This window comes from Crocodylus porosus, unplaced genomic scaffold (assembly GCF_001723895.1).
Source record: "Crocodylus porosus isolate Cpor-Errol unplaced genomic scaffold, CroPor_comp1, whole genome shotgun sequence".
Taxonomy (NCBI): domain Eukaryota; kingdom Metazoa; phylum Chordata; order Crocodylia; family Crocodylidae; genus Crocodylus; species Crocodylus porosus.
Genome location: NW_017728951.1, coordinates 47935787 through 47947849, shown reverse-complemented (window position 1 = coordinate 47947849; position 12063 = coordinate 47935787). Strand labels below are relative to the sequence as shown.

The 12063-nt window shown below is 40.1% G+C and overlaps 1 protein-coding gene across 13 annotated transcripts in view; it reads right to left on the bottom strand.

The window, feature by feature from the left end:
• The window catches only part of ZMIZ1 (zinc finger MIZ-type containing 1), a 500213-nt gene that overhangs the window by 18724 nt on the left and 469426 nt on the right, over positions 1–12063 (bottom strand). For all 13 annotated transcript variants that reach the window (XM_019555666.1, XM_019555672.1, XM_019555671.1 and 10 more), the window contains 5 exons: positions 8377–8587; positions 6657–6762; positions 4260–4420; positions 3165–3232; positions 522–590 (listed from right to left, as the gene is read on the bottom strand). In XM_019555666.1, coding sequence (XP_019411211.1) covers positions 522–590; positions 3165–3232; positions 4260–4420; positions 6657–6762; positions 8377–8587 — 615 coding nt within the window. The remainder of the gene's footprint in view (positions 1–521; positions 591–3164; positions 3233–4259; positions 4421–6656; positions 6763–8376; positions 8588–12063) is intronic.

Sequence of the window (12063 nt, the reverse complement as noted above, 5' to 3'; positions counted from 1 at the left end):
GCTAAAAGAGGCCAGCTTGACAGCTCTTAAAGAATGGCTTCCCCTGTTTATCTACACAAGGGAACAACAAAGCAAATTCCTTTATAGGGTTCTGTGTAGTTTATAACAACCCTGAATTTCAGGAAGCATTTATAGAGATGAGAAACAATGTGTTCTCCCCACCCGTTCTTTCTTTTTTTTGACTTTCTGATAAGACTACCATTAATACATCTACTAGGTAACTGGTCTATCAGCAAATGAACTGGAATAAATTCACTTGAAGTCACCAAACAGTCATTGGGTTTATAATGAATTTCAGTCACTACTCACCTGCTCTAGGTTGAAGCTGCTGATCAGCTCTGCACACTCTACTATTTCCCAAGCCTATTAAGTTTATCCTCCCTCCTCAACAAGTAACTCCAATTCTCATAAGTTTAAATAACCCTAATCATTACTTAAACATGGGGAAATAGCTGCAATATGAACAGGGAATGAATACAATTAATTAAAAATACGACCTGAAATAAACACAGCTCACTTACTTTTGTATAGCATTCAGAATCCCCCACATATACTGGTCGACCTCCAAGCCCTCAAGCAGAGCAGTTTTACTAGAAAGGAAGAAAACCTGTTACAGTATCTGTAAGTATGTATATGCAGAGAGGGATTAAGGACATTTTAGTAGTTAAGGCAGTAGACTGGGACCAGGGCAACTACAGGCTCTGCCATACACATTCAGTGTGCTTCTGAACAGGTTGCTCACATGCCTAAGTTCTCTACCTGTGAAGTGATAGAGATATTGACAGGCCCCAAGGACAGCGATATTACTTCACAAACAATGTGGGCAGTGTGAAGATAAAGCTGTTGTCTTTATCATTAGACTGTGGTGACAGATAGATATACTTTTGGAGTATGTGCAAAGTTTTAATTCTGTTTTTTGACTGAAACTTTCAGGCTTACTCAGGACTCATAAGTCTTCAGACACAGAAAACCTCTTTTCAGGACACTGACTGGCACCAATGTTTTTCAAATTTAATTATTGCCTTTTTTGAGCTATATAAAAGCAAACTTCAAAATAATAAAGTCTTGCAATTCAACTGCTGAAATCAAGATTTTCACACTTGGGCTTCTGAAGTTAAGCACTGCAGTCTATATTTAGGCATTTCAGTAAGGGACCCATTTTAGAAAACGTGCCAAGCGCCAACTTCCACTGATGTCTGTGGGGCTACAGATGCTCAGTAAAAATATATATAAAAAAACCCCAAAGCAAATTAGTTATGTGAGTCCCCAATTATTAATGAGATGCCCAGAGTTAAAAACCAAAGTTTGACAATTTTGACTTGCATTTATTAAGATGTAAATAAGAACCCCCTGATGTCTTGTCAGGCATGTCAATCCTATGACATTTTCAGTCCAGCCTTGAAGATTGTAAAGGTTCAGCTAATTGAAGGAAAGCACTCCAATTTTTGGATGCCTAAGCATGCACAGTGATCAAATAAAGCTTGTCCTTGGTTTCTGTCACCTGCAGCAGTATGAATCCTGTCCCTTTCAAGTGACAGCTGACTTCTTGGTGGAGACTCCAGGCACTGAATAGGGGACCTCCAAAGCTAAAAGAACGAGTGACCTCAGCTTAAGAGCTCAGGATCCCTTGCTGAGGCTGTCACACACAAATCCTCCATGGACCATGTGCAGAGAGGGAGCTGTATCATAGTTTCAGCAGCAGGTTATAAAAACTGAACCAAACGGCTGAATGTTTTGTGACACCCATCCCCAGCTAAAACATTATAAAGGATAGTTCGTTACCAGTTCAAGGATGATGATTGGCTTGGTTGTATTTTGGATTAAGTCTCTTGTCCAAAATACTAGTTTACCCATATTTCACCAGTGGGAGAACAGATGATGTCAAAGCGCCCTTTATTTCCTTCAAGCAGCCACCAGAAAATTTTACAGCAGATATCCTACCTTTTCTATACATGCTTTATTCTGAGCTTCCACTCCATATTTCACTTTAATTTGTACTTGATGGTGGCATTCCTTTTTGAGAATGAGATTTAATTTGTCAGTCATATACAAAAATTGCTTGTATATGTAATTACATTTCCTTTATTCCTAGAGTGTCATCATCCTCTGCACACCCAAATGATCCAAGGAGGAGTTACAGCAGTTTGTCCAAAGTAAGCCAGAAGGCTAGACCAGATGGTTGAACTTTTCTACCCATCTGAAGCGCAGTAAAGTACTACAGAGAAGGACACCAGTGTAATCCCAGGACAGATCTATAATTCTATCCTGGTATACTGTCATTGGCTCATGCTTCACAAATCTACAATTCAACTGCCTGGTGCCATGGCATTTTCTTTTTGGTTCAGGGTTGATGCAAATGGAATAATCATGGTTTGATACATAAGGAATAGCAGCTTTAGTAATTTTAAACTAGCTAGAGTAACTCTGTAGTTACTGCTCTTATTAATATAACATTTTGAGTCAGTCTTTAATTCTGCACAACTATTTGACTTACAAACATTCTGTAAAAGTGATCCACAAGTTACAATCCACAAGGGAAAATATTTCCATTTATTCATTTTGCATGTGTTGTCTTTCAAGCATCATCAGGTACTGTTATTCTCTATGCTATTCAATGATTTCAGTACATCCACAGAAATCATAAAGAAGCAGGGCTAGCGGAGACCTCCAGAAGTCATCTAGTCCAACCCCTTGTCTGAGGCAAGATCAGCCCTATACAAATCCATAATCTAACCTCTTAGTAAAAGTATAGTCAACCCTGACACAATGCAAGATGTAACAGCCTAACCTGACATAGGTAAAACAGGGGAATCATAGCAGCCAACATCCTGCTTCTGTAAAAGGTTGTTAATATACGCTCGAGAGATCCTAGGAGGCCATGCCCTCTGCTGCAGAGGAATGCAAAAATTCCCACAGTCCATATCAATCTGACCATGGGGTAAAATTCCTTCCTAACCCCAAATACAATGATTGGTCTGACCCTGGGGCAAGACCAGGGGAAAGACCATCTAGCCAGGATCCGCTGGATTTTGGTCCCAGCAGACTTTATCACTCCTCAAAATTTCCCTTCTGCAAAATAAAAAATCTTTTTAACAATTTGACCCAAGTTACATTGGGACAAATTCTATGAAACTGGGGTTTCCTGCAACACAGTTTTCACTTACTTGCATACAGGACACCTCCAAGTTCCTCGTTCACAGTTCAGTTGCAAGTAAGATTCCAGATCAAAGCACTGCAACAGAGACACAGACAGACTATATTAAACAGAACTGACCGAGCAAAAGGAAAACTTCAGTGGAGAAAAACATGACTGCAAGTACTTCAATTTATTGGAAACTGAAAGGACATCTTACAGGAAAGGAAGCTTTCAACTCTCTACGTAAGAGCACAAAATTTTTCCCCTCTGATAGAAAATGAAGGCATGTGCAAATAAAGACAAAGAAAACTGGAGTGTGACTGGGCAGAGAAGTCAGAGCAGGCTCATGCATTATTATTTGTATTATTTTAAATTATTATAATTTGGATTAAGAAAAATGTTAAGACTGAATTCTGACCCATGCATCTTTGGTGACCTTGATTGACATCGTTGAAAAAACACATCCCAGATAATATCCTGAGTATATAACGCAAGAGAACCCATGGTGAATAAAACGAATCAACTTTAAAACCTCAACCTCTGCATGTCTAAGAATAAACATGAGCCATACAACCTGAAAATGACCACACAGGTTGAACATAAGATATTTTGGGCCAAATACGGAAGGCCTGTACTGAACCTTTCTTTTTAGTCTTTACTAAGCCAACCTGGCACTGAATTCACTGATGTTTTGCTTAAACAATATCTCAGGTCCTGATCCTATTAACATTCATATATAGGAATATAATCATCCAGTTCAATAGAATTACTCATATGTATTGACAAGACTGGAATTTCACACGGACCTGAAGATTTGGCAAATTACATCACTATTTACGATTTCAGTTGAAATGACATCTCTGACTTCGCTCATCACACTTCATGGGATTTGCAATAGAGTAAGGGAAATTACAATGTTCTTCAACAAAACCATGGTTTTTTTTAAAAACCATCACAATGTTTGTTGAAATTTGAAATGAATTTAACTTTTGAAGAAAAACTACATGCAAATTAAGGAAAAAAGCTATCAATTCTCATTACATTTTATTCCACAGAAACCAATTAAAAATGCATGGCAATATATGGCAAAGAGACCTGTGTGAAGTCACTGAAATGGACTCACTTGTACATGCTTGCAATCATGGCCTCTTGCTGGGAGCTGAATCCGCCGGAATGTGATTGGACACTTCAGAGACACTTTAATAGCAGTCTGCTCCACTCCATCCTCACCATTTAGTGTTGCATTCCCAGAAGAGGCTGCCACACTGCTGAAGTTCCTCTTTACTGTTTAGGAAGATGTTAGGTGTGTGAGAAAAACATATAAGCACTGTAGTTCCTAATATAGCTGCCTTATATCTGTTTGAAGTACTGGCAATAGTACTTCAGTCTGTGCCAAAGATTTACTGGCCATCTTACCCATTCAAGCTTATCATGTTTATCTGGAACATTCCTGCATACAGAGAAACTGCTTTCATGAAAAAGCAGTTCAGCAGGAGCATAGCAAGCAGGAAGAACTGGAGTAATCAAGATTGGAAAGACTTACTAGTACAGAGAGTGAAATGCTAGGCACCTAGGGACTATTAAGATTTTTTTTTCACAAGATAGGTGCTCATCAGTTGGAAATAATAGAAAGAAATACATTTTGGGTGCATTAGTCAATCACAAAATGATTCTGAACCACCACTGTGATGCAGCCATCAAAAGGCAACATGCAATCCTAGAATGTATGGACCAAGTTATTTCCAGCGGAAATAAGGAAGTTCTATACTATTAGTCAAGGTACTGGTGAAACCTCCTCTAGAATACTGTTTATAGTTCTGGTTATACATATTCAAGAATGATGAATTCAAACAGGTAAAAAGATAGGCTATTAAAGTCATTGGGGAATGGACAACCTCTCATACCAGTGAACACTATATGATTTTGGCTTTTTTAACTTAGCAAAATGAAGGTTGAGAGGGATTATGACTGCTGTCTATAAATATATCATGAAACAAACACCATTGAGGAAGATGAACTATTTAAGCTATAGGACAATGTTGGCAGAAAGTGATATCAACAATCCATGAATAATTCCATGTCCAATATTAGAAAAACATTTCAAACCATCAGAGGACTCAGGTTCTAGTACAGCCCTCCAGTAAGTGGAATAGCAGCCTTAGCTGTTTAAGTTGAAACTTCATCTGGTTATGAATAGGATTTATGTGATATGCTTGTCTGTGAGAGCAGAAAAATAAACTGGATGAACCAGGAGGTCCCTTCCACTTCTATGTCCCTCTAAGATGTCACAGAATCATATACTTTTAAATCAGTGATAATCAGCTGTGCACACAATGGTTGCCTACACACTTCAAATAATTTGGAAGAATTCTCCCAGGTTTGTTATCCTGGTAGAGAAACTAACCCAGTCACATGTATAGAAATTCAAATGAGGAAGCCCTGAGAGTGGAGAGTGTGCAGTGCTGATGCTGTGCAGCCAGGGGGAGGGCTCTATGCACATCTCAGTGTGCTTTACAGGCTTCCTTAGCTTGCTTGGCAACAGACTGCAGTAGTGGACAGGGCAGCCCCAGTCAGCTGACCCAAACTGCTCATGGTCACCCTGCATTACCCTGCAGCACAATGTGGGGACTGTGAAGGGGGAGTGTTCTGCTATCTCCTGGAACAGGGGAGTCCAGCAAGAAACACACTATCTCCCTGGGAGAAAAGGGGTAAGCTGGAGGACTACTGTATGTTCTGAGAGAACCCATGGCATATGCAGATATTCACTCTCCCAGGACAAACTCACATGAGAGTGATTTAATCCTGGTCATTTTCAGGTTATTTTTCTCCTGGTCATTTTCAGGTCATTTTCAGCCATTTTTACCCCCAAGAGAAAAAGCCTGAACACCTGTATGTTCATGGTTTCTCCTGGGAGAGCAACAACATTCCCAGGAGAAGCTGAATGTCTGTACCAGGCCAAAATGCATAAGAAAATCAATCTGAAAAATACAGAGACAGACTCTCAGTCCTAGTAAGTCCAATGTGTGTCATAACAGGAGTTTAATGCAGTCAATAGCTGGGCCTTGCCAGTACTGGAAAGTTTCTGAGGTCTCCCCTTGTAAGAGAAATCCCTTAGTTTGTGTAATACCAGTGTCAATATACCTTTTGCCCATTCCCTCAAGCACCTGGAGCTTGCCTGAGTGTAGTCAAATCCCTGGGTAGAGTATGTGAGTGGAAATTGTCAGAATAAGACATTATAACTGGGTATTAGGAAGGGGTGGCCAAACTTCTTACCCCTTCTAGCCACAAACCAAACTTGATATAGCTGAGACTTGCAGCACGTAAAACTTTTGAGATGACCATGACCCAGAGTCAGAGAGCTGCATCTAGTGTTCCAGCTCAAATAACTATTCATCGTTAAATGGCTATGGGAGCTGTATGCAGCTTGCAAGTCACAGTTTGACCACCCCAGTATAAGGCATTCTGGATATTCTCAGCTGGAATCTTGTATTGGCCCCGGCCACAGAAACACAAAACTCACTCTTTGTGATACAATGTTCTGCTGGGAGAAGACGTTTCTTTAGCAGGCCTTGAAGTACAGAACGCACTGATGGCCGGTGTACTAACTGCAACACGAACAAGTGTGACTGCAAGAAAAAGCACTGAGTTACTAACAGAAACAAATACAAAGAAGTGACCATACCACTATGCTGTGAGTCTACCCTTGGATGCATGACTTCAGTAGGAGCCCTGCATGTACATACCAGCATTGGTTTGGTTTCACTGAGTTCATGCACTTCCTGAGGGATAGTCTCAAAGTCACATGCTACTTTGCTTCAGGTTCCAAGATTGTGAAACACTTATTAGCTTTCCAAAAGGCTATGAAGGAAGAGCAATGTTTTCTGCACTTTTTACTCCTTTATAGTTCAAAATGTAGGGAGCTGATGTGATAATCTGTTATATCAAGGAATTTAAAACAGCCTCTGGATTATCTATCCATACCCTGTTCACCATTTATCATAGGTGGCAACTCTGTGGGTGCTCCAGGGCTCAAGCACCCACTGAAATAAATTAGCAGGTACTCACTACTCAGCACCCATGCGCCACGTTGGGCAAGCCAGGTTGAATTAATAGGCTTGCATGGATCTTGGCACAGGAATACAAAAAAACCCCTCACTTACCAGCAAAAACCCAAGTCAGTGCCTATCCCACTTACCCTCCTCTCAGACTGGCAAGGAGGGCTGCACAGATGACATGCTCCCATAACGTCTCTCCCCATCCCTACCTCTAGATAAGTGATCCATCAAACTGCGGGGGGTTTTAAAACAAGGTGCATGTAATGGTGCAGAGAAGGCAACAGAAACAATTATAAGCTTTAGGCCTCTCATCAAACTGTCTCAGATCCTGACCCCAAGAAAGGGGATAGTATCCCCAAAGCCTGTATCCTTGCCACTGGGAAAAAAAATGGCAGAAAGCCCACACTGTGCTGTGTGCAGACTCACTCCATTAAAAATACAATACATACTAATTGCAGTTGAGAGCTTCCAGTGGGAGGCAAGTTGCACAGCTCAGTGAATTGAGTAATAGGATACGAGCATTTCACCTTTAGCTCATTGGTTAGAATCTGTCTTGGGGTGAGAGTGGCAAAGCTGTGACAAGCAAATGACACAGTCACTCTGAGCGAGAGCCGAGTTTGGTCTCAGTCCAATTCCCGATGGACAAGTGTCAATGGCACGAAAATCCATCTTCATGTTAACACCCTATTGTCAGCCTTGTCAGATGGCAAATACTGAATGGGCACAGAGACCAGACTCCTCTCTCCTCCTCAGTGATGAGTCCTTCCACATGGCAGTGTAAGGAAGCTCTCCCAATGCTACATCAATTCCGCAGCAAAAATCATAGAATGACAGAATCAGAAATTAAGGGCTGCAAAAGACCTTGAAAGATCATCAAGTCCAAACTCCCTGCTGAGCAGTAATGATCCCAGCAAAGTGTTTGTCCAGTCTCCTCCTCTTGAAGACTTCCAAGGTTGGACACTGCACTTCCTCCTTGGGAAGATTCCGGTCACCCTTACCATAGGGGGAATCAGTCCAATCCAGTCACCTCTCCAGTCCTCATAGGTCCCTCCCTGAACCTTCTTCCTCCCTGCCCCCTCCAAAAAATGTCAACTTAATCTAAGGAAACATTTGCAAATTGCTCCTTCCTAAAGTGCTGAACTGCAGAGTCAGCAGCAGCAGCAGCAGCAAGATCAATGTACTTACACAACAACATGCTGTGACTGTAATTTGAATTGTGTTTCTTCCTGGCTGACAGACGTGCTTTAGGTGCAGAGGTTTATGAGATGTCTTGTTGTCTCCACGTTCAATGGTAAGTGGGGTTGCATTAACGCTGACCTGGACTGAAGCTGGCCAGTTTGTGTTCATTTGTCTGTCTTCATGGTGGTAGCACTTGAACTGTAGCTCCAAGTCAGACCTGTAGTACAGTTCATAAACCCAACTAACTCTTTGTTCTCATATAGCAAATGATTACAGGAAATATTATTTTTCCTTTCTTAACTCTGCTTTGTAAAATTCAGATGTTTTTTGCTGGAATCACTTGACAATTAATAAGCAAATAACATGCAACACCCACAGAAAAGCCAGCAACAGAAACAAGATATGATGCTTTAATGCTCAGGATCTACCTGAACCTTCAGATGATGATGTGACTTCACATTTAAACCAGACATTCAATGTGAAGATCTAAAAGCACTCTGCCAGGGTAGGCTGCAAGTCAGTGGAATGACTCAGCACAAAGGAAAAGGTGAAAGTCAGAAAGGTCTTTTTTGTGTTTATAAAAAGAAAGTGAAGCAAGTTAACTCAAAAGAAAAATCTCACTCAGGCTTGTTTCAGCAGTGGGCTCCCTGTTTACTCAAAAGTATACCCGTACCCTACTTTCCAAACAGCCACTCATATAGGCTCTTAAAAAGATGAGGAAGCCAAGCTGAAACTAATCCTTAATGAATAGTGAATAGTAGTGCACCTTCAACTTGTCACATAGGTAAGAGTCTCATTTTATGATGGGATGTGCTTCAGGGCCAGGAAGTTAAAGGTGGATTGAGAGGTTAAACTGAAAATGTAAGGGTTTAGGTCTTTGGAGCCTAGTTACGATCAACAAGACAGCAGAAAAGTTTTGTTGCCAAACTGGTTATACTGATGTCATAACTGAAATGCCAAGTGCATGCTTTCTTTGCTGGAGGTCCCCTGAAAGAGCTTTAGAGGACATGAATAACAATATCATAAGAGACCATGGGTAAGCTGCAGCTTTCTCTTCTCCAGCTGGATAGTTAGAGAATCTAAAAATGTAGGTAACCCAATGAAGCTGTTTATTAATACTAGATACATTTTTGAAGCAATGGATATAAATGTTTAGACTGATTTTATTGAAGGTGGAGGTAATTTGTACTCTGTACTTTTCCTTCACAGAAGACTTGCTGTTGCATACTATTGGTGTCTTTATGCTCAGAAATCTTGGAGAAGGCAACTCTTAGCTCATAATGGAAATCTTTATAGGGAAAGGAAGTGGCAACTCAGATCACAATCTCATGGTAAATTCTTGTTCAGTTTCTATAGAGACTTAGAACCACCGACACAGGGTGGGACAGAGGGATTTCTTTAATTTTTTTTTTTAAAGTATATTTAAAAAAAAAATGACTTCACTGACTTTAGCAGTCTGTGGAAGGTCATACAATGATTACTGGAAATTGGGAAACCCTCATGCTGTCCTATACATATAAATCTAAACCGCCACATGTTAAAAAGAACTGCTTTCCAGGCAAAATTCTCATGGTAGATCTCATCTCTAACCTTTTGTTTCCCACTAGCATGAAGGGTTCCCAAAAGGGGGAGAAATACTTGTGCTAAGATTGCCTGGATGAATATGACAGAAAAGTTTTACTCAATATTTTAACTAACTTAAAACATTAAAAATGGGCTCCAGTCCATCATTCCCTATAAAATCCTAAACTCACTCATTCACTCATTGGAATCCATCCATTCCAAGGTAAACTTTATTTCTATATTCTTTATTGCAATTTGAACTTCCAAAGTTCCTTAATGCTATCTAACACCATCGTCAGCAGTTGGGAAAATTCTTAGTTAAGTGAATGGTAATAGAGAATAAATAATGGAGCATTAATTATTTTAGACACAGCTGACAGGTACAACGGCTATCCATGCATTTTGTGTGTGTGCGTGTATGCGTGTGTGTGCATGCATGCACAATTATGTGAACGAGCTGAGAAAAATTGTGGAGACAGTGAGGACTGACGCAAGCAAGCAAGTTCCTGTTTTTCTGAATGTTAAGATTGCCCCAGCACATTACTTATTTTTCAAGGCAGTAACAGAGTACAACTTACCTATGAGTCTTCATTAAAATAAATTTAAATGCAAACCGATGTTTTTGGTGAGGCAAAGTATGGTTTTTAAAGAAGGGAAAGATCAGATATTAAGACAGCCTCATGCCTCAGTGCAGCTCTATAAATCTACAGAATGAGCCTGCACAATCCCCCGTAGTGATTACTTATTAATAAGAACCAGTAAATAGCTGCCAAACTCCCTCTGCTGTGAGACTCTAGGATAATGAAATGCAAGTAAGCAATTACTGACCTCCAAGTTAGGTGTTAATTATTGGATGTGGCCTACTTGAAATCTCTCATACATGTAAATCCCAGAACTCTGTGCATTAGGAATGTATCATAGTGGAAAATGAAGGTGGGTCCTGCCTAGATTCCAGTTAGAGGATCCCAGCATAGAAAAGTTCAGGTTAGAAAGTTATTAATCCAACTGCTGACTTTAAAAGCCTATGATCACCAACCTAGGCTTGAAGCATGGTTTCCAGGAAAAACTGGAAGTAATGTGGGCATACTGCAAAGCATATTTAAAAGAAGCTGTTTCATTTTCTCAATTCTATCATGTGTAAGAATAAAATCTCTATATAATAAAATAATGATACGCTATTTTCTAATATTTTGCTAAGAGGCTACTTTAAATCCATCCTGAAACATGTGGAAACTTAACCAATCAAAGCTTTTGTTTTGATTTGGCTTACACAGGTACATTTTGCTCCTTGTCCACATGACAAAGGCAACATAGACTCTAATATTATTTTATACACATTTGAATTACAGTGCTACAAAATATTATCCAGAGAGAAAGTTTCCTCAGTCTGATGAAAAGTAATTACTGGAAGTGAAGGAAAAGTAGAATATGGGAACAGCAGCACTCCAGCCATGTGGTTCACTCTAGTTCTATAATGGAACATACAGGTTGTATATAGACAGTTATCCTGAGTATATAAGATAAATTATCTTTCATTTCCTGGTCAACTGAATGCCCCTTGATATCAGGACTTCTACTGGCCTTTCTTAGATTCCTTTGCAACACTGAGTCCTAGGTGAAACTAGAAGCAGTCATGAAATGGCTGAGAAAGGTGTATTTCTTGGTCAGGTACCAACACAATAAGAAAAGATTGTGCATGATGGATGAAAGGAATATACTTCATTTTGAATGCCTTTCATAAGTGATCCTTGCATGCTGGTCTCAGCCATGCATGTCTTTAACCTGATGGAGTAAAAGCTAGTCAACAAATACATTTAAATAATCCTTTTTCAGAATTGCTCTTTGTCCCATCACATTTGGTGGACAGACTAGAGATCCTGTATCTCTGACACTCTTTTGCTAAGACTTCAGCAAAACCTTGGCTCAGCAAGGCTTCTGCTTCTAGCAGGCAATCTTCCCCATTCATAATTTCATAGCTGGAAGGGACATGAGCAGATCATCAAATCTGACCTCCTACCATGGCAGAAAAGGGTACTGGATCAAATGACCCTGGCCAGGTGTTCATCTAGCCTTCTTTTAAAGACCCCCAGGGTAGGAGCCAGCACCACTTCTCTTGGAAGTTGGTTCCAG